We start from the raw sequence: 24109 nt of genomic DNA on the forward strand, positions 1-24109 counted from the left end.
AAAAAACCCAAACCTGTTGCTGTGAAGTTGATTTAGAAGATTCTGACTAATAGTGACCCTATAAAACAGAGTAGAACTGCCCATAGGCTTTCCAAGGAGTGGCTGGTAGATTCAAACTGCCAGCTTTTTGGTTAGCAGCTGAGCTCTTAAAACACTGCAACACCAGGGTTCCATTAACATCATAGAGGTTAGGATTTGAAACACACAGGATACTCACATCAGATCACAAAATGGTGGACAACCACATAATACTAGGAATCATGGCCTAGCCAAGTAGGCCAACATTTTGGGGGAACACAGTTCAATCCATAACACTATACCCTTTGCCCACCCCCCCAAATTTCATGTCCATGTCACGTGTAAAACGCATTCACCCCATCATATCATCCCCCAAATTTTTAAAATCAACTCCAAGTCCAAATTCCATCCTGGGGCAAAATTCCTCTTCATCTGTGAAATCTAGAATACAAGTTATCTGCTTCCCAAGTACAGTGGTGGAACAGGCACAAGGTAGGCATTTCTATTACAAATGGGTGAAGTTGTAGGGAAATAAGGGATAACAGGCACCAAACAAGTCAGCAGAACACATTACATTAGCTTTCAGGGCTTGAAAATAATCCCCTGTTCTCTGAGACCATTTAGGCAGTAGTGGTGCCCTCCAGACTCTGGGTGTTGGCCACACTGTCTGGATTCTGGGTGGAGGCCCCTTGGCCCTGAGCTGCAGCTCAGCCTTCTAGGCCCACTGGGATGGCACCTCTGTTCCTTTGGATTTGGGTGGCCCCATTCTCCTAATCTTAACTGGAAACCCTGGTGGCTCAGTGGTTAAGAGCTCCAGCTGCTAACCAAAGGGTCTTCAGTTCGAATCTACCAGGTGCTCCTTGGAAACCCTATGGGGCAGTTCTACTCTGTCCTGTAGGGTCTCTGTGAGTTGGAATCGACTTGATGACAATGGGTTTTTTTTTGGTATTCTAGTCTGTCTGAGTGTCGACTCTATCTCTTCAGCCCTGGCATGTCTCTCAGCATGGCAGTCCCACCCCCTCAGACTTGGGCAGCAGATCCAGCCCAGTCCCCCGGCATTCGTGTAATGCAGCCTCACACTTGGGAACCAAGTTGGTGAAAATCTGCCTCTTTGAAACCTAGGAGGCCATGGCCCCATCCTGTGAGACCCAGCAGGCCATGGTTCCACCTTTTGAGATCCCAGAGGTCATGGCCCTACCCTTTGAGACCTAGGAGCTCTGTTTTCTGTGCCCCTTGTCTCTTCAGCTTCTGATTCCTGGTTCCTTGGCTTCTCAGGCCCTCTTGGGCTGGCCCAGCCTCTGCCCTGTTCAGGCAAGCATTCCAAAGCTCTTTAGCTCCTCCGATAAGTGCCTGGAGGTACCCTACTCCGCCAGGAAGCCACTTGTACAAAGGCACTCAGCTCTCTCACCCTGTGGGTCGACTCAAATGCTGTGTTGCACTGATCTTCTGGTTCTGCTGCTGTTTGCTGTCTGCGCCATCTTTGGTGTTATAGCCTTCCTCGCTTCCTTCTGAGCCCTCACCAGAATTGTCTTTGATGTCCATGATTCCACCAGTAGCCTCTTCAAGGCACCTTAAAATTCTTCCAGCCTCTACCCATTCACAGTTTTTAAACCACGCCCACGTTTTAGGTGTCTGTTAGAGTAGTACTGCACTCTTCCAGTACCAGATTCTGTATTAGTTATCTAGTGTTTTGAGTTTAACAAACAGTGGATGGCTTTCACAAACAGAAATTTATTCTCTCACAGTCTAGAAAGCTAGAAGTCCGAATTTAGGGCACCAGCTTCAGGGGAAGTCTCTCTCTCTCTCGTTGGCTCTGGGGGAAGGTCCTTGTTATCAGTCTTCCCTGTTCGAGGTGCCTCTCAGCACAGGGACCTTGGGTCCCAGGGACATGCTCTGCTCCTGGCTCTTCTTGCTTGGTGGTAATGAGGTCCCTCTCTCTCTGCTTGCTTTTCTCTCTTGTGAGATGAAAGATGATGCAGGCCACACCCCAGGGGAACTCCCCTTATGTAAGACTGGAGCTGTAAACTAGGTAAGGGTGTTGAATCCCACCCTAATTCTCTTTAACGTAACCTAATCTTGACTCATCAACTATAGGCAGAGATTAGGATTTACAACACATAGGAAAATTACATCAGATCACAAAATGGTGAGCTACCACACAGAGCTGGGAATCATGGCCTAGCCAAGCTGAGACACATTTTTGGGGATGCAATTCAGTCCATAACCATTATGGACTTAAATAGCCGACTGTTGTCTAGAAACTGGCTAAATTTTTGCTTAAGAAGTTCACAGAATTCCCAAAATTATTCAATAATGATAAGATCAGGTGACCAGAAATTGATCCATTATATTCATAATGTTGTGCAATCTTCACCACTCTTTGTTTCAAAAAATTTTCATCACCCCAAACAAAACCTCTGCTCATCAAGTATTAATTCTACCTTCTCCTCTCTCACCAACCCCTGGTAACCACTAATCTACTTTTTTTATACATTTACCTATTCTAGGTATTTCATATAAGTGGGATCATACAGTATTTGTCCTTTTGGATCTGACTTATTTCACTGAACATAATGCCTTCAAGGTTTGTCCATGTTATACTGTGGACAGTGAGAACTTCATTTCTCTTCATTCTCTTTGTAGCTGAATAATATTCCATTGTATGTATTTACCACATTTTGTTCATTCATGGGTTGATGGACATTTGGGTTGTTTCTACCTCTTGGCTATTGTGAATAATGCTACAGTCAACATCAGTGTGCACGTATCTGTTTGAGCCCCTACTTTCAATTGCTGAGTCGGTTGCTGTGAGTTGGACTCGACTTGACGACAACGGGTATGGTAATGCTGGAATCAACTTGATGGCAGTGGGTGTGGTAACTCTGTGGTTAATCATCTGAGGAACTGCCAGGCTGTTTTCCAAAGTGGCCATACCTTTACATTCATATCAGCAGTGTATGAAGGTTCTGATTTCTCCACTTTCTTGCTGACACTTGTTATTATCTGACTTTTTGATTCTAGCTAACCTAAAATATATGAAGTGGTGTCTCATTGTAGTTTTTATTTGCGTTTTCATGATGACTAATGATGTTGAGCATCTCTTCATTTGCTTATTGGCCATTTGTGTATCTTTCTTGGAGAAATGTCTATTCGTATCTTTTGCCTGTTTTTTAAATGGGATTGTCTTTTTATTATTGAGTAGTAAAACTTTTTTTATGTTTTAGTTACAGGTCCCTTATCAGATATATGATCTGTAGAACTTTTTCCCAAACTGGGTTGTCTTTACTTTCTTTGTCCTTTGAAGCATAGTGCCCTTTGTTTTGAAGTTTTTAATTTTGATGAAGTTCAATTTATGTATTTTTTCTTTTGTTGCTCCTGCTTTCATTGTCATATCCTATGTATTTTTTTTTGTTCCCTAGTTTTAGAAGAGTCAAAGCTACAGGCTTTGTTTGATTTGCCATTGTTATGGAAAAATAATTAAAATTGTTCACAATAGTTGACTTTAGAGCTGAGACCCTAATATGTTGATGGATTTTTATTAACATCAAATCAAATGACATTTGGCTGAAAATCCCAATCGTGGTATAAAATAAATGTAAAATGATATGTTTTAATTGAATTAAATAGCATAATGAAAAATAAAATCAATATTATTGATTTTAAAGCATCTTATTCAATAAAACTATTTTATGTTTTCCAAATTTTGCTCCATTAATTCTGTAGTGCCACTGACATTTCCCTTTGCCATTAACCTTCAGACAACACAAAATGGCTGTTAGATGAGGAAATCCATGATTGACAGCTGGAATATGAGTAGCTTTTCATTGGCAAAAGAGCCTGAGCATGAATGAAGATCTGAGGAGAATATACATGGTGTTAGTTGGGATATGTTTAGAAATAGATTTAGAAAAATTATTGTATAGGCTCTTTGCCTGAGGGGTGAAGGATGGAGCAGTTGTTTTTAAATTACACTGCTTTTACACAGAACTTGGGTTCCTCTGGGAGGAGGCCTACCTTCCTGACTTACCTCACAGCCAGAACCAAAAACCTGTTGCTGTTGGGTTGATTCCTACTCATAGTGACCCTCTGGGTTTCACAGCAGCTCTGTTTTAATCTGTTTTACATAGTGAAAGTTCACCAAAACTTAACTTGAAAAGAGGGCTTCTCTGTTAAAAAAAAGAAAAAGTAGTAGATTGAAAAATACAGGTATAAAAAATGAAAAAAATATGGGAATATTTTTGACAGCTAGTGAAGAGAAGGAAACCCTGGTGGCATAGTGGTTAAGAGCTGTGACTGCTAACCAAAGGGCCAGCAGCTCGAATCCGCCAGGCGTTCCTTGGAAACTCTGTGGGGAAGTCCTACTCTGTCCTTAGGATCACTGAGTTGGAATCAACTCGACGGCACTGGGTTTGTTTAGTGGAGAGAACCAGTTTTTCTATCAAAGAAACCGTTGCATTGGTGTCTTTCCCCAAATTTGATTGCATACTTTTCAAAAGGGCTTCATACAGACATGTGATGAACTTTATCTAAAGATGAAGAAAATTTTATCGAGGCTGATTTTATGATTTTTTTCCATCTAATGGTCAATTTATGTAGACTTTAGGATTAAAAAAAAATGTTCAGAGCTTTCATACTGTGTTAATTTACTTCACAGGTGGCGAGTGCCCTGTAACGCACCCTTGACACAGGGACATTGTCAGCACTTTATTAATGATGGATTCTGAGAAGAAACCCGAAAGCGATGAGGATGAAAATAGAAACAAAGAAGCACAAGCCTTGAGCACTGTCTCATCCCCTACTGTAGAGTGTGTGCGTGAATCTCAGGTGATCACAGATTCCTCTCTGCAGGAAGCATGCACAAACCCCGAGAGGAAAGAAGAAAATTCCGCAAGCAAAAGAGGGTTTTCAGAATCATCAAACCTGGACTGTATTGTCCTGGAGGAAGATAGAAGTAAACATGCTTCTAAACGGATGAAATTAGACAAGGCAGAGCCCCTGAAGTGTGGAGAGCAGGGCATTTGTGCAGCCCTGGCAGTGGGGACCCCACAAGAGGAACCGGCCCAAGAGGCCTTCCCGAGTGACTGCCCAGGCGGGGACCCGAGGCTGCCTGGCACCTTCGCTGCTGCCTGCGATTTCAGCACTGTCCAGGATGTTGCTCTGAAAACTGATAGTGAAAAGAAGTCTGCTCAGGAAGTGGTTTCCCTTGATCCGGAAGGAGATGTTCCTTTCGCCCTGCAGGAGGTTAGTGTGAGCTGCACCACTGGAAACGTAGACAGTGTTCTCAAATGCAGCACATGTGGCCAGTTGTTTTCTTCTTGCTCAGACTTGGACAAGCATGCCGAGTGCCACCTGCAGCCGTCTGAGGAACACACCTGCTGCCACTGTAGCCACAAAGCTGAGAGCAGCGCTGCTTTGCATCAACACATCAAACAAACACATGGGCCACAGAAAGTCTTTTCCTGTGACCTCTGTGGTTTTCAGTGTGTCGAAGAAAACCTGTTGAGTGCGCATTATCTTGGCAAAACACATCTCCGGCGTCAGAATCTTGCTGCTCGTGGAGGATTTGTACAGATGTTAACAAAGCAGTCTTTTCCTAAAAAACCATGTGCCACGGGAACAAAAAATGTTCGCGCAAAATCAAGAGCTTCTAAACCAATAACTAAGAGTAGTGATTCAAAAGGATTACAAAACACTGGAAGCAGATTTAAAGATTTCAGAGAAAGTGCTTCTAAACAAAGTGGTAGTGGCAGTGAGCTTCTTGTGGAAATGATGCCATCCAGAAGTACCTCTTCAGAAGAAGTAGCAATTGTCGAAGAAAATGTTACCTCCCTTGGTATAGCTCGAAATCCTGAAAACCAGGGTACAAAGCTAGGAGATTTAGTGACCTCAGAGAGTCTCTTAGATAAATTGGAACCTACCAGAAATACCTTTCAGACCACACACAACATCAATATGAGACCCAGGCCCGAGCGAAATATTCTCAAGTTGGGCAATAGCTTTCGGCGGCGAAGTGGCACTTTCACCCTAAAAGGCCAGGCCAAGAAAAGGTTTAATCTTTTAGGAATTAATAGAAGAGGCACAAGCGAAACTCAGAGGATGTATATGAAACACTTCAGAGCACAGATGAAAACGAGTGATGTCGAGTCAACAACTAAGCAAGTAGAAATGAGCAGCAGTGTCAAGAGTGTGTGTGTGACTACCTCAGAAACCCAGGACCTGAAGCAGATCAAGAGGAACTCCCATATTCCAGGCTCTGGGCAGCTTGATGCGCTGACAGTGAAGCCAGCTTCAGACCCCCAAATGCTGTGGACTTGTACAGACTGTGGTCACATAGCTACAAGCAGGACTGATTGGGAAATCCATGTGAGGAGGTGCCACGCAAGAACGATGGAGTTGTACTGCCAGACGTGTGACTTTTCAACTATGTCAATGAGGGACTTCGATGAACATTTGCACAATCACCAGCATCAGCAACCTGCTTCTGTCTTCAGCTGTCAGTGTTGTTCATTCATTTCCTTGACTGAAATGAATCTTCACGACCACATGAAGGAGAAGCACAGTATGGGCTTTCTTTGTATTCCTTGTAATCTATTTTTCTTGTCTGAGAAAGACATGGAAGAACACAGAACCACTGAGAAGCATCTTAGTTTATCTGTTCAGCCAAAGACTTCTCAGTCATTTAACAATGATTTGGTTTTACAGACATTACCTTTAAGTACTTTAGAACCAGAAAATATAAAAAGTTCTATGAATGAGTCAGGAAAGACAGCTCAGGAAGAACCGAAGTCTAGGGTAAGCAATGGAAATGAAGTAAGGCATTCAACTTTAAGTAAGCCCCAGTTTCAATGTAAGAAGTGTTTTTATAAAACAAGATCTTCCACTGTTCTTACGAGACATATAAAGCTTCGGCATGGCCAAGACTATCACTTTCTTTGTAAAGCATGTAATCTTTATTCATTGAGCAAAGAAGGAATGGAGAAACACATAAAAAGAAGCAAGCATCTTGAAAATGCTAAGAAAAATAATATTGGCTTAAGCTTTGAGGAATGTATTGAAAGGGTATGTATAGGTGCAAATGATAAAAAAGAAGAGTTTAATATTTCTGGAAATGGAAGGACCGAAGGCCATGAAGAGGGTGTGCAATTACAGGAGCATTTCTGTCTTGAGAAGAAGATACTGACAAATAGGGAATTGTCACAGTCTGGTATAATCACCAAAGATAACGAATTGACTTTGACCAGTGCCCCAAAGAGAGGGAGACCTAAAGGTAACATCTCAAGGACGTGTTCACATTGTGGTCTTTTGGCTTCTAGTATTACCAACTTGACTGTTCACATTAGACGGAAACACAGTCACCAGTATAGTTATTTATGTAAAGTGTGTAAGTATTACACAGTAACTAAGGGAGACATGGAACGCCATTGTGCTACCAAGAAACACAAAGGACGTGTAGAAGTAGAAGCCAATGGAAAACAAAGTTCAGATATCATTGTTGGCCCAGAAGGGGGTAATCTCGAAGCCTGCAGAAAGACCACCAATTCAGCTGCGACCCTTTCAGATGAATATGCTGCCAAATCTGCTGAATCAGATGTCCCCATTTCAGAAAAGCCAGTAGTAGATCATGGAAACCCCGTTGAAGTCGCAGTTGAAAATGTACTTCATTCCATAGATGGGGAAGTTAACAGTCATCTTATTGATAAAAAGGAACAAACATCTCTAGAGCCAGAAGACCTTCTCCAAGACGGGCATACGTGTTCCCAGAGAGATGTTACAGGCACAGGTGACAATAAATGTCTACACTGTGAGTTTAATGCTCACTCTTCTGCTTCTCTAGAACTGCACGTAAAACGGAAACATACCAAAGAGTTCGAGTTTTATTGCATGGCGTGTGATTATTATGCAGTCACTCGTCGAGAGATGACTAGGCACGCAGCAACAGAGAAGCACAAAATTAAAAGACAGTCTTATCTTAGCTCTTCTACAAATGTAGAAGCAAGTTCTGCAGAAATGTCTAAAAGTATCATTATAACTGAAGAGGAGCATCAACAAAATTCTGAAGAATTTCAGATAATTTCTGACCAGCCATCAGACACTCTTAAGTCTAGAAATGCCACAGATTGTTCTATTTTAGATGTGAATACAAATGTAGATATGTCTAAAGTACTCTGTGCTCCTGATTTGGTAGAAATTGAGACTGAAGAAGAATCTAATTTCAGCGAAGATCATCCCTTTTGTGTGACTTTCCAGCAGCCCCTTGTCAAGGATAAAGCTGTGAAACCCGAGGAGATGGTATCCCTTAATATTTCCTCCAAATACGGCTCCCTAAGCAAACTTCAGAATGAAAACTCAGGAAAGTCAGCTTTGAATTGTGAAAAAGCAAAGGAAAACCACACTATACTGAATGACATCCATGATCCCAGTGCACATTGTGAGAGGAGTGGGGGAGATGCAGCCGTGAACCTGTCCCTAGGTCCTAAAGCTCTGGCTGCAGAGCACCCAGTGGAGAGTACTGTCCCTGTCATGATGAGCGTCGCAAGAGAACAGCTGAACCTGGGCAGCAGTGTGCAAGGCAAAGTCGGAGGTATGCCTACTTCAGAGAATTTGAAAGGAATGCACGAAGACCCTCTTCTGGAGAATAAGGAAACTCTGACAAATTCACAGCATGAAACTAGAATTATTCTGGAAGAGGATGGCCCAGCTTCTGATAGCACGGTTGAAAGTAATGATGTTTATGAAACCATAATCAGTATTGATGACAAAGGGCAGGCCATGTACAGTTTTGGCCGGTTTGATTCTTCCATAGTAAGGATAAAGAACCCTGAGGATGGTGAATTGATAGACCAGTCTGAGGAAGGCCTGGTAGCAACCAGAGTGCGAATTAGTGAGTTGCCCTTAAAAGACTCCGCTCAAGGTGTGAAAAAGAAGAAACCTGAAGGCAGTTGCCTTGGTGAATCAACACGGATTCGTTGTGATGACTGTGGCTTCTTAGCAGATGGCTTGAGTGGACTGAATGTTCACATCGCCATGAAGCACCCTACAAAAGAGAAACACTTTCATTGTTTACTGTGTGGGAAATCATTTTATACCGAAAGCAACCTTCACCAGCACTTAGCTAGTGCTGGTCATCTGAGAAATGAACAGGCGAGTGTGGAAGAGCTTCCCGAGGGGGGGGCCACCTTCAAATGTGTCAAGTGTACTGAGCCCTTTGATTCGGAGCAGAATTTATTTCTCCACATTAAAGGACAACATGAGGAATTGCTGCGGGAGGTGAATAAGTACATAGTGGAAGACACTGAGCAAATCAACCGGGAGAGAGAGGAGAATCAGGGAAACGTGTGCAAGTATTGTGGAAAGATGTGTCGCAGCAGCAACTCGATGGCATTTCTAGCACACATTCGCACACACACAGGTAGGTAAACTCTGCATCAATCCGGTATTTACCTGTCAGTACAGATGAGCATAAAACCTAGGCGTTCCTTCCCATCAGGTATGCCATCCTTACCTGCGTTTGCATCTTGGCCCCCTTTCACTGCTGTGTGGCTTCTGGACATCTGCAGTAAGTCATTGATGACACTTAACATTTCTAAAGGTAATTAAGTCCTAGTGACTCCAAAGGGCTGGAGTTTGAGAAATTTCTTTGAATCTTGTCAAAAGGCTTTGCACCTCTGATGCCTTTGTTGGATCCCTGCCTCTTACAACTTGCCAGTTGTTTCAGAGTCCGTTTGGTTTTCCAAAGCATATAAATTAAGTGGCACTTTATGTTTTGAGAAGACATGTTAAGTGGCTTTTGAGGAGTGCAGTAGTACAAAATTTCATACAATTTTAGGGATTTAAAAATATTCATCATCAGATATTTTGATATTCAGATGTGTAACTCCCAAAGCTTCAAGGATCAACATCCATCAACACTTTTCAAGGTCAGTGGGTACTGGGGATTTGGTGTTCGTGGACGTGGCACCTGATATAGTTTTTGTGCTCTGTCACACTTGGTGTTCCATTTTAATGTTTGATTTTAGGTAGAAATAACAAAAAAAAAAAAAAAAATTTTTTTTTTTTGGTGGAAAATACATCAGCCATTCTAAATTTATGTAAAAATTCACTGCACTGTTTCTATAAACCTGCCATACATTCTTTATTTTAAATAGACAGCTTTTCTAAATCACTGTGCTCTGCTTAGACAAGTCCTGTCTCCATGGTTGAATTTATGAGTGGATTTGAATAAAAAATTCACATTTCAATGAACATATTTTCATTAAAACTGTAAGGTTTATTTTACTGTACTTTTAAATAATGGCTTATTATTGAAGCTATACTTTAAATTCATGGAGTTTTTGAAACTTAGTGCATGGTTACAAGGAGGAAGACAAACGAGTATCAAACATTATTAATAGTTTAGTGTGATTAAAAAGAGATCAAAGTTTTTCATTGAAGAAGGTAAAAGGACAACCTACAGAGGACTAATCTAATCTAGGTGGATGTAAACGTTGTACTCGTGATCCTAACTGTTCTCATGCAATAGAAGTGTCTCTGTTACCTAGCGCAGCTATAATAGAAGTACCATAAATGAGTGGCTTTAACAAAAAGAAATTGATTTTCTCACAGTTTAAGAGGCTAGAAGTCCAAATTAGGGTGTTGGCTCTAGGGGAAGGCTTTCTCTCTCTGTTAGCTCTGGGAGAAGGTACTTGTCTCCTTGAGCTTCTGCTCCTGGGTGATCTTCATGTGGCTTGGCATCTTTCTTCCCCCATCTCTGCTCTTAGCTTGCTCATTGAACTCTCTTTTATATCTCAAAAGAGATTGACTCAAGATACACCGAACACTAATCCTGCCTCATTAACATAACAAAGACCTCCCATTCCCAAATGGGATTATAATCACAGGCATAGAGGTGTTAGGAAATTACAACACGTATTTTTAGGGACACAATCTATCCATAACAACAGGCAATGTTTAGGAATAAGTCCACCCACTCATTTATTTGCATTCTTAATACCTCTGTCAGCACCATGTTACGGGCCACGTTCAGATATGATACTGTTTTAGAAACCAGGCTCCTTCACATGTGCAGAAAATATGTACTTTCTTAATATGTCCTCTTAAGGCAGATAAAACTGAATAAAACTAAGAGGAAGATGCTAATGGAGCTCTCTTTAGAATTCTTGATGCAACTGTCTGGTCAAGACATGTTGCTTATAATTGATGTGTCCATTACTTGAATTCTCTTGTAATTATAGTCAATAAGTCTTGTAAATGTGTTAAAGCTCACTAAAAGCATACAAATTCAAGAACAGAGTGAGGCTAATAATTTAAAATAATCAATGTAGGCATTTCAGCACTTAATTTCCCTTGTGTGTTGATAGCTGATCATTCTTAATCCATTAAGATTTATTTAGTCGTTTACAATGCAAAATAGGTTTGCACTGGTCACTTGTGCCATTTGAAAATGTCCACCAGGTTAAGTGCAGAATGTAGTCCATTAGTCTTCCTTGACTATATGTATTAATTGCATTTAAAATCAAGTTAATGTGGATGTGAAAGTGAGGTAACTATCAATATGTGACAGAGTAACCCTACTTATATAAGTTACATCATTGATTGTAACATTTAGTAAAAGTTAGCGTACTTTTTAACATCTCATGTTGGTCTTATCAGCAAGTGCATTTTTATTGTACTCCGAAATAGCTTTTAAAAGAACACTGTGCCTGAGTGCACAGTACCAGTCTTCATTCTGCAAGCCATTTTGGGGGAGGGGGGGAGTTGCTGTCCAGGTTTTAATCCAAGTTTTTTCCTGGGAACACCTTCAAATGAATTGCTTTTCTGATACTTTGCTTATGCCCATGAAGTAGTAATGCAGGCACTGTTATTGATGGTTAACTGGAAAAGGGCTTACTCTTCCAATCCCTGTTTTCATATTTTATGATTTACTATATGTTTTATATAACCTTTTCTTCCCATCCTTAGCACGATAAAAGCCACACTCGAAGAAATAAATGAGTCTTGGTTAGGAAAAGGCCTCCTGGAATTCTCCAGTGCCTCTGCCTGTATGCCAGAGAGCCTGTCTTTCCTTCCACAGCATGTCAGTGGTACAGAAAAGCCAGGCACTGTCTCTCCTGCATTATTCTGTTGCGTTAAGCTTTTCTCTCATATATGGTGGCAAACACCATTCAGCGAGAAGGTGTCTGAAGCCACTCCATTTTATGTTCAGAGTGTTCCGTCTGTGTGCCATTTGAGCGTGCTCCCGGGCCAGGAGATGGAAAACTCCACTGACCAGTGCTAGCCTATGAGAATTCAGGAAGCCAGTCTGCTTGAGAACAGATGATTGGAAGAATCCAGCAGTCAGTGCTTCAAGTGTAGTGGGGACAAGGACTTCCTTGTTTGCTGCCTCCTCCTTGCCCCTCACATAGCTGGGAAGACATGAATAAAGGCTTGAGCAGGTGAATGAATGTTGACGTGTTTCAGGAGCACTGCAGAATTGAGGCTGTAGTACAGAAGCATTAGGTGATGGGCTGTATATGCATGATTTCTTTAAGACCTAAGGTTTTTTTTTTTTTAATGTTCAGGTCACTTCAATGAATGCATTAAAAAAAACACTGCTGTCGAGTCGATTCCGACTCATAGCGATAGAATTAGTAATCCCTGATAATTGAGAAGTACCTGAGTAGGACTGAGTGAAGACTTTTAAAGTATTTGGAAGTCTTTTGGTAAAATAATAAGGTACCAGAAAGTTAGAGGGATTTTTTAGTTTTTCCCTTTTGCAAAACCCTGTAGGCCAAATTAAAACAAACAAAAACACCTACTGAGGATAATGCTGTTGCAAGGAGTGGGCCCACTTAAAATAGTATTGAAAGTTTATTGTAATCAAAATACACCTCAAAGAAAGACAAATATAGAAATATGTGGTTTTACAAATTTTGCCTTATAAACGCTATGCCTGGATTTATTTTGGAATGCAGATAGCAAGTTTAAAAATGGAAATATTACCAGTTTGAAAAAAAAAGTTTTTGTTTTCTTACACCGATCAATATTGCCTTTAGTCTGCTAGCATTTGGATTTTTATGGCGCAGAAAGGAGATTTTACTATGAAAAATAGTCAAGACCTCAGTGGTTTTGGGTGACAGTGGCCACCAAAACAACAAATTGATATATTGTCCACATATTGTATCAGTGGTCACCAAAACCTAGAGGAACTAGAGTTTTTTCACAAAGGAGCCCATATATAGTAAATTGAAGCCACCAAAGGTCCTGTCTGGCTCCAATCCTTTGTGACACCTGTGGTGACAGAAAGAGGAACGAATTTACGATTTAATTGCTGCATGAGAAAAATGAAAACTTAAATCTATTAGGTAGTTTAGATCCATTAACCAAAATTGCAATAGTGAGAGAGCTTTAACGTCTTTGTTTAGACTCTTGATATTATTGTTAGTTAATAATTTCCTAGTACTTTAGTTAATTTCCGAGTTACTTTAATATCTTTCATACATTTTAACTTAAAGTACAGGTGAATTGGTCTTCTGACTTTTTTTCCTTTGCAAAAGCGCCTTTATGGAATTCTGTGTAGATACGGAAATGCTTCAGAGTAGCGAGAGGCTTAGTTTTATCAGAATCATTTAAATAAACTGTAGTTTCTAATGTGATTGATAGAATGTGATTGCCTTAAGCTGCAGTCTCAACCTGCTTTTGACATTTAAACATATAAAGCTGACTAGATAGAACCATTCAGGTGCTAAATATATTTTACATCTACTTCTAACAGTAGAAATGGAAGTATTAAGAGATCTGGCTTCATTGTCATTGAACTGTGAAATATTCAACCTTGTCTGCCCGTGCTTAGCACTGTTGACTTTTTTATTTCAGTGAGAAGATTAAAATTAAATGCTTCACTTTTTTTTGTCAGCTTTTGGGAATTAAATTGAAATTTAAGACTCAAATTTTTTACTGAGTGCTTCAATTTCAACAAAGTATTCTTGGAGGATTTTTCCCCCCCCAAGGGTACTGCACAAAGGTTCATTAATCAAATATGATTTATTGCAGTTTTTTTATTTGAGCTCATTTTGTGTATTTATTAAAGCTCACATTTTATATTATGTCTAACTGTATTGGAAGAGGTAATTCACCAAATTTGTACTAAATATGATATGAAGAATATGGAAACGTATTGTACTGATTTTGAACTGAGGTTTTTATGATTTTAATGTATGTATAAGACAAAAAAGAAAAAAAAATTTTTTTTCCTGTTTGAATTAGTGGTTAGAAAATTGAAAAATGGTGTATAGGTGTTAAGAGTGTTGCTTCTCAGTAATGTGGAGTATCTATTAGTAACCATGATACCGATTATCTCTTAGTAACCATGTTTCAGTTACAATCTATTGCTGACAGTGAGGATAATTTAATCTTACTTCCTTATGAAATGATTTAAAATTTTTTTGTTGGCGCTTTATGTTCTATGTTCAAATATTTGTTTTGGAAATAAATAACAGCTATACTGTCAATACTTGTGGTTTGTAGAATCATCACGTTTTTATTATAAAACAATCATAAAAACATAATTTATCTACTGTATGTCTATACATTGTATGTTATTAAAATTGTCATGAATCATTTGGGATAAATGGCAGAAAAATCTGAGATTACATTGTTAATGTGAATAAATTCAAAGCCAGAGAAATATGAGGAAACTAAGAAGTTTATTGGATGATAAGCATACTTTTTAAAATAACACAACCCTGTATGCATTTGTGTTTTTGAAATGTCCCATTTTAAATGTTGAGTGACTTTACAATATATTTTTATGAACTATAAGAAAAATATTTAAAATTATTTAGCTCATCTCTTCTACTTAGTCCTGCTCATTTGCATCCCTTTCTGACTTTAAATCTCAGAAATGTTATTGAAAGTTAGGAACACTCATCAAAACAGTAAAGCCATCTAGGTGGAATAATTACGGAACGCTGGTCTATACAAATGATAAAATGAATGCAAGCACTCCATTTTGGGGACAGAATTTCTTAATTAGGTTAACAGTATGATTTAAGATTTAGCCCTCTTTTTAAACTATCAGTAATGTATTATTCAAATTCAAATAATATTTTATGTTAAACTTACTTAGGATCAAAACCATTCAAGTGCAAGATATGCCATTTTGCAACAGCTCAGCTTGGAGATGCCAGAAACCATGTCAAAAGGCACCTTGGGATGAGGGAGTACAAGTGTCACGTCTGTGGGTGAGTAAATTGGGGCCCTCTGCCGTGGTGAACCAGGAAGCGTGTGCAGGATATCCATTGTTTCAGAACTCAAAACTGATATGAGTAAGAGTGGCTAAAATTATGCGTGCGGATCCTTTTTCCCATTGTTATGGTAAATTCCTTAAATACAGTTATGACATTCTTCTCCCACTTCTAATCCTGTACTGAAGAAGAGCAATTTTATGGGCTACAAGGTCAATTTGAACCTGTAATCTGTAAATTGACTAAATTATAGGATGTTCATTCACATTGCTAGAGAGAACTGTAAATTCCATTTGTTGTTGTTAGGTGCCGTCGCCATTTAAAGACGTAAAAAATATCTTTAGGCGTGCTTATGTTTGCTTTTCTTTCTTTCTGCTATCCTGCTTTAATTTTCTTCACATTAATGAATCTTTGGTTCCATTGGACACATTCTCTAAGGAAAGAAACAAAAGACTTAATTTCGGACAGCTGGTCACTAATTATTGCAGAGTTGAAGCTTAAAAAACAGAATATAATGTCATGTTTTTGTGTAACTTTATTTCAAAAGATGTTGTTTTCCTTTTTTAGTTAATGGTTATTTCCTCTGAAGAATCATTCATAATGTTTAATTGTCACTCAAATGTGTTGCATTTAATAGGAAGCACTGAGACACCTAATGCAAAACTAATTAATTTAGCAGAAATGTTTAAAAGGTTTTAAAATGCCATGACATATATAGTATTTCGTTGGACTTTCAGAGTGGGATTTTAATACCTTACTCCTGATTAAAAATATATTTTAATGTTATTATGCTAGCAAAATGAACTCATAAGTGCATCATATAAAAACACTTTATGTGAAACCTGAGAAACCTGCAGTTCTTATGGGTAATGCACAAAATAGTACAGGATCAGTTAAATTATACAATGCATACGTGTTGTATTAGGCTTATTTTTTAGTAGAAGATTCTTCTGGTTGTCACTGCTGTGTAAATATAAGTCAAAAGCAGGTTTGGCTTTTTGTTGGACAGTACCTTTCACTCCAGGCTGCAGTTGCATTTTTTGACCCTTCCGATAGTTTCACAAATAACTTTGCAAGCAGTTTTATTAACCATGGCCTGTGATTTATTCATTGGCAGGATTGATGGTTCACTGACTTGCAGCTAAAGTAAATGAAGATGAACCTTTGCCCGAAAGCCCCCTGAAGATCAGTGGCAGAATGAGTTTTGTTACTTCTGATTTTAGCTGCAAGGGTCAAGTGCCAAATGGTTCATTTTAATTGCTCTAGGCCGTGGAATTTTAAAAGATACCTAATTTATTGTTTTTACCCATGTGAGTTACAGGAAAGAGGAAGGCCCTGACTCTGGTGAAAATTTGCTGTTAGATGGGAGTAAGCAGTTTCTTCCCCATTTCTGTGAAATAAGTAAACAATTTATTCATTTTTGTTAGGGTTACTAAAACTCTGGAAAGGAAAGATGAAACCTTTTCGGAGAACAGTTTCTGACATATGTAGCATCAAAAACAATACTTAATTGATTGGCTCTAATTGTACAGTTTAACAATGCATACTTAGCTAATTGCTTAGCACATATAACTGTTTCAACAGTAGTTTATATATTTGATTTGCCAGATACAGAATTACAAATAAGAATACATAAAAACAAAAAACATTGAATTTTACACTGCTGTCAGAGTTCTGTGAATGTGTGTGTGTGTATTAAAAAAACACTCTAGGTTCCAAAATTACCCCTCTTAGAATTACGGTAGTCATTGAATTTTACCTATGAAATAATAGTTTCCTTTACTTGTTAAATGAAATATGATTTTAAAGTTACATAACAGAGGTTTTAACAGGGTGGATATTATCACAGTGAAGATAAAAGTTTTGAAGAATGGCAGTCAACTGAAGAATGCCAACTCATCTCTGTAGTTGAAATACAACAGTAATGAATTGGGCACCCTTTAATGTACAATAAAAAGTGTCATAGGTTGTCCTGGATTTTGTATTTCAAAGGGACAGGGCAGTCTGTAAGTGAAAAATTAAGTAGAAAGCATAAAAAAATGCAAGGACTGGCTATGAGATTAGTGGAACGAGAGAGCATTGGTATATTAACATCACTGACAATGTCAATTCATTATCATTGATGGCTAAATAATCTGAGAAATGCTCAGTGGACCTATTAGTTCCTGAACATAAGCAGCTCATGCTGCAGTTCTTCATTAGCTTTAATTGCTATAAATTTTACCTTTTAAAAAATCATGCTTTAAAAGGTGACGTGATTTTTCAGGAACATTAACTCTATAATTTTGTCACAAACAGAAAGTCTTGCACTGTGTTTTCTTTTCTACAATAGTTCATATCTTAGTCTCTGTCTTTTAGAATTGGAAGTTATTATTTTTTTTTAAATAGTCCTGATTGAGTAATGACACAGAAAAACAGCAGGGCAGGCACAGGCTTAAAGTGAAATTAGTACTCATAGCGTTGTATCCTTTTTTTCCATAGTAACTTCGTTTTCTTGAAAAATCTCGTATTTTATGATGAAATGGCAGAGTCAAATAACTTGAAGAAATTACCAAAATGCATTTTGGTCAACTGAGCTCATTATTCATGTTTTAGATTATTTGAAATTGTTTGATATCTTTTTCATGTCACTATCTTTATATGAGATTTAAGTGCTTATTAACTATGTATCTTGTGTTTTTTGCTAAGGTTGAGTTTTAGGGTTTGCTTTAGCAATCTCCTTAATAAAAACTGTCTTTTAAACTTATTCAAGTTGTCTGGCCCTAAGCTGATTTTTTTTCTTTGAGTCTTAAAGGTCAATTTTAAGATATCATTTTCCCTTCACTAGCAAATCTTAACTACAATATATCATGGATTTAGGTTAGTTTGGCATAAGCAGCTGAGTGCATTCGATGTCTGATTCCTGCTGGATAACTAGGATTCAGAGTTCAGGATTTAAGTTTGGCTTACCCATGGTTTATGTGCCCATGGCACAGTAAAAATTTTTACAAATGCATTGCTGTGCCCTTCATGTTTTAAGTACATGTTATAAAAGCAACCAAACCTAAACTAAACCCACTGCCATCAAGTTGATTCCGACCTATAGTGACCCTATAGGACAGAGTAGTACTGCCCCACAGAGTTTCCAAGGCTGTAAATCTTTACAGAAGGAGACTGCCATATCTTTCTTCCACGGAGCTGCTGGTGGGTTCGAACCACCGACCTTAAGGTTGGTAGCTGAGTGCTTAACCACTGCGCCACAAGGGCTCCTCAATACATGTTATAGGTAACTCTATTTAAAAGCTATTTGCTTTACTTTCACTTTTAAAAGGAGCAGTGTTTGAATAGCACAGTTTCGAAATGTTTTTCTTAAATCTGAGTGTGACCTCAAGAGGAGTACTATAGAATATTGGTGTTTTTATGTTTCAGCACTTGACAGGTAGTTAGCATGAAGATCTGCTGTGGATCTGACATAGGGCTTAAAAAAAAAAAATTTTTTTTTTTTTTTTGAGTGGGGGAGAAAATAAGAAATCATAGAAAGCATCACTAAATACAGGTTAGCAATTCTGTTGGGAACATGTGTTTAAAAATAGGTCAAACACCTATTTTTACTAAATCCATGATCTTTACCTTTATGTTTTTCAGTAGTCAAGAACTTGAAAATCTCAGTGTTTGAAAAAAGTCATTGTAGACACCATGTTTTGCTAAAGTCTTTTAAGTTTATTTTAATATTGTGTGCGTATATCTAGATATATGTACGTACACATATAATACACATATAATACTCTCAACAGTAGTATTTTGTATTTATGCAGTGCTTTGTGGACTAATAAATGCTTTAATCAACATTTTTCACATTTGTTGACCTCTGTGGGTACTTTATGAGATGGTTTATCCTATGAGATTATTTTTAAGAGATTGTTTATTATTCCCACTTTACAGGTGGAAATTTGAGATTCATGGTGTTTTTCGTCATGTACTTAAATTATGTGACTAGCAATGGTGTGCTGCTGTTTTTCTTCCTTTTAGTTACCTCTTTATTTCTCTTCTCCTTTTTTGAAATTTGTTCCTTTCTTTCTTTCTTTTTTTTTTTTTTTTGGTTACTGACTTTAATTTGTACATTTTTTTTACCTTTAGATTGTTTTCACTAACATGTTGTAACTGTAACTTATCTCCTCCTCCCCCAGGCACTTTTATTTTATTCTGCTTTTGCTCCGATTTACGTTTTTAAAAATTGCTTGCACGTTCTTTTACATTAATATTCTAGTATTCAGTCTCATTTCTTGTATCTCTTTCTTTGTTTCACTTTCCCCATTTGTAAGCGTTGTTTTAAATAATTTTATGATATTTTTCCCCCTCTCTTCTTCAAGTGTTGATCATTTCTTGCCCTCGGCAAAATGAATATGTTGGTATAATAATAGAGATAAGTGCCGAAAAAAGCGGAGATTATATCATCTTTTCATTAGGGTAAAAAAAAAAAAAAAAAGGTGAGAGGGGTAAAATCGATCAACTGGAGTTACTGGTTTTGCTTTTCTATACTAGGTACCTTTAAAAAGTTAGTAGAAAATTAGTAGTTGGGCTGATTTCAATGAACCTCTGCAGGAAAGAATACATAACTTTTGTGTGCCATTATCCAGAAGTATAGACCCCAGCATGCATGATTTAGGGATTACATCCTCCTGAGTGATTTCCCTATGTCCAGTCGTGATTCTTATGTCCCGAGTTAAATACTTGAATACAACCTACCTGATCAGGAGAGAATAAGGGCATTTTCCAGATTTATCACCTCTGGGTTCATGAAAAGATCGCAGGCATTTTCTAATTGTATATTAACATACTTATGAACTGTTTATTCCTAGTTGGTTTAAGAGTCCTTAAATAGAAAGTTACTAATGCAGTAAAACTCTTTTTGTGTGTGTGTGGCATTACCTAGTTTTTCTGCATTAGAAGGGATCTCTATGTAGATGATTATAATGTCACTTTCTGACCTTTGCAGCTTGAATAATTGTAAATCATTGCTTCATAACGTGTCAGAGAATGTCTGTACTAGGCAATTAAATGGCAGAATATAATAGACCAAATTATTGCCTGTCATGTTTTCAACAACACAGTTAGTATTTGAGTTACACTTAATCATTACGTGCATTAGCAACTTCAGTGGAATCCAGCTTCAGGCTGAGCATGAAATACATTACATTATTTAAACCTCTAATGGTACAAGTCATTTATTTGTGTAGAAGTGTACAACATGCAGAGTTTCATAAAGCAAGGAACACTTGAGAGCTTAATTTATCCAAATCAAAGTCTAAATGCAGATAAACACAAGTGGCAAAAATTAGTAATTTTTATAGGCTGGAAATATTTAAAAATACATGGTTGTGGGTAATTGTAGGCAGCAGGAATAAATTAAAATCACTATTTTTAGTCTGCTCTGAGAACTAAAGCTGTGTATACCTAAATCATTAAACGCACCATGGAATTGCATTTTTAGCTGAACAATTAATTATACTCGTCATATCTGCAGATGTATCCAAATAAAATAAGTGTTTGGTTCAGCTGGTTGTTTTGGTTAAAGAGATATAGATAGAAAAAGTTCGTTTTACATGGTGGCATGAATTATGCTTTGCTTGTAACAGTACAGAGTGCAACATCTCTCAATTTTGTTCAAAACATTTAACATAAAAATATGATCTCATTATAGGGGATACATTACATATTTTATGCACATAGTATTTTAATACTTTTTAATTAATGATACATTTTTGTCTTTAGTTTGAAAGCCTTTAAATGCCATGTAATGATTACTGTCAGTGAGGAGTACAAAATGAACAATATTCATTTATTCCTCTGATATTAATATCCCTGAAATACTTTTAAAATAGTGAGTAGACATTGCTTTGTATTTTTCATATATGGTCATTTTGTAATTTGAAAATCTAAGAGATATCTTGGTTATAATACCAAGGTAAAAAACATTCTTCTCAGACATGATTCTTGGGTATTTTCCTATAAATAGGGTCTATGGTTACGGTAGTGAAGAAACCCCTTCCCAGTCTCTCCCACTGTGAAAGGAAAGCTCGTTTGTCACTCTCCGCACCCTGCCTTCCTTTTGGTGGTGATATTTTCTTCAGTTTTTTGCCATGAAAGAGTGAAGTCACAGATGTGTGCTAAGACCAGTAAGTAGGGTCCATCTGTGACAAAATAGAAATAAACAGTATCAGTCTCTAAGGTTTTGTCCCAGTGGAAAAGTCATGTGACTCAGTTTCTAAAGTCATTTTTGTTTTATTTTTACATTAAAATGTTTCAGTAGTGATTTTACAATCCCGTTGTAGAGGTACTTGGAGTTTCAGTACCCTCCTGATCCTCACAGGAAGGTGCAGCAGTGAAGTTACCTTTCTTGTTTCCTTTGCCTGTTTTCTGATTTTTTTTTTTTCCTTGTTAACCTCTTGTATACCCACCTCTTCTTGTTCATCTGTTCCTGAAGTCCTGAAGTCCTTTACCTTGTGGAGGCGTTAGATCTTTGATTTGTCCAAAACTCCTAAGAGGAGGAGGCGGGAATGCAGACAGGAAGGAAGCATCACCACTCATTCATTTTTTCTTTCAGTAAATACTTGTGGGTGTCTTCTTTGTGGCTATGGCCCGGAGAGTGGCAAGGAGGTACAGGGGCCCCACTGTCAAGGAGCTACAAGTAGGAGAGACAGACCTGGAAAAGAATCCCGAGTATAGCAAGATGACAGGAGTAAAGAATGAGGTCCAGTGATAGCACAGAGTGGGGAAGTGATTAGCTCTGCTCAGGAGCAGTAGGAAAGGCTTCCTGTGAGGTTATGTTTGAGAGACGTTGTGCCTCAAAGGATGAGGTATTCACAAGCCACATTCGAACTTTTTAATAAATAGCAAAATGAAAAAGACGTTGGAAATAATGTGACATGTAAGAGAACTGCGAGAGATCCCTAGAGTGAGTAACTAGTTGGGGTGAAGTGAGGGATTTATTTAGTATTAAATAAAAATTCATTTAACATTGCTGTGTTAGTCTTTTGGAGCCCTGATGGCATAGTGGTTAAGAACTTGGCTACTAATCAAAAGGTCAGCAGTTTGAATCCACTAGCTGCTCCTTGGAAACCCTATGGGGCAGTTCTACTCTGTCCTGTAGTTGCTATGAGTCAGAATCGACTCGACGGTAATGAGTTTTTAATGTTAGTCTTTAAGGTTAGAAAGATCAAAACCATATCTGCTTTAAATAGGTAGAGAAGGCTCAAATAAAGACATGTCTGAGTATTCCCAGCTGATTCAGGCAGTACTCATAGTACGGGTAGCATCTGATGTGAAGGTGAATAGGAGATGGGCAGGTAGACAGGGGCAGCACATTCCAGGCAGGGGCTCTGGTGTGTCCCACCACAGAGTATGGTATGGTCAACCTGAAGGACACACTATGTTCAACCCAAAGAACATGGTGTGCTTAGGAGCAGTTTAACACCACCTGGGGCTACACTGGGAAGCAAGGTGGACAGCTACAGGGGCTGAAGTTGAATGAGACTGGCAGGGTCAGATCACAAAGATGTGCTGTGTCAAGGAGGTGAATTCTGGTCTTTTCTCTGTTTCTTATCTCTTCTTGTCTGACTCTCCTCCTGGTTTCCTGGACTGTGAATAGGCAGGGAATAAAGAGTGGAAAGCCTGGCAGAAGGGAATCTCCACTCCAGAATAAAAGGGTGTGTGAATTAGACACACAATTACTTTAAGAGAATTTTACTTTTTGTAATTTTAATTAGGGATACTACTGATTATAGATAATTGTAATGAAAACCTGTTCCATATATCTGAATGTAGGGTAGTTCCAAATAATAAAAGTACAGTATAATTAGGTGACTGTGTAACAGATGTCCACGTATGACTGATTCATGTAAAACAGATGCTATAGTTGTGTTTCCATAAGTGATAAATCTGGACAAGCCCTGTAGGATAGGAAATCAATAGTTTCAAAAAGTATATACTCTTTAGTAATGCACATTAGTGCTTCATGCCTTTCTTATTTCTTTATTCCTTCAGTGGTTTATGTCTCAGTGGCGGTATTCTACCTTCATACTGTCTGTCTGTTTTCACTCATCCCTTGGGATCCTTTACGAAGGCCCTTGCTGCCTCTTGCTTTAGTATTGTACCAAGAACTAGTACAAAGTCTTTGTTGTCTAGGTATTAAAGTACTAAGTAACAACAGTTCCAAGCACTTAATGTTTACTGCTACTCTCTAGGATATATGATTTTTTTTTGAAAATTATTTTTGATTTGCTCTTCCCATTCAGTTTAAAAAATTATTATTTACTATGAGGAGCTATTGGAATTATTGAGCTGGACCAAAGAATGGTTGTTTTTAAGGACAGATAAAGGGTTAATGAGCATCATAATTATGCTGTCAACATTGCATGTGTGGTTCCTGGGGAACTAGAAAATTCTTTCTTGTAAAACCTGGCTAATTGTAAGATCTTTCTCTAATGTATTTTAGAAGTGCTGTTGTCAATTAAATAGTGAAAATGGTCTCGTGTTGTTAACACACCCGGTAATTATCATTATAATATTAGCAGATACCGTAGTTTCGCAAATAACGCACCCACGTAAATAACCTACCCATGCATAGCGTGCCTAATAATGGGCGAGGGGAATGCACAGTTGGGAAAGAACTGCATAATGTGTGTGTTATTTGTGTAGAAATATGGCATGATTTTTCATATTTCATGTTGTGGCCAGTGACATTAATAGATGCTTCCGAACATAAATTTGCACAAGTCTAAAAAATTGGAATGTGTTTAAATATTAAAAAGACATTTTAGTATTCACTACTAAAATTTATATAAAAAATTAGGCTTTAGAACTTACACTATTGTCTAGTCTAATCCATCTAG

General features: G+C 38.1%; 1 protein-coding gene across 1 annotated transcript in view; it reads left to right on the forward strand.

Moving 5' to 3' along the window:
* The window catches only part of ZNF407 (zinc finger protein 407), a 475981-nt gene that overhangs the window by 33565 nt on the left and 418307 nt on the right, over positions 1 to 24109 (forward strand). The window contains exons 2-3 of the mRNA XM_049901159.1: positions 4673 to 9427; positions 15122 to 15236. Coding sequence (XP_049757116.1) covers positions 4729 to 9427; positions 15122 to 15236 — 4814 coding nt within the window. The 5' untranslated portion in view covers positions 4673 to 4728. The remainder of the gene's footprint in view (positions 1 to 4672; positions 9428 to 15121; positions 15237 to 24109) is intronic.

Source organism: Elephas maximus, chromosome 11 (genome assembly GCF_024166365.1).
Source record: "Elephas maximus indicus isolate mEleMax1 chromosome 11, mEleMax1 primary haplotype, whole genome shotgun sequence".
NCBI lineage: Eukaryota > Metazoa > Chordata > Mammalia > Proboscidea > Elephantidae > Elephas > Elephas maximus.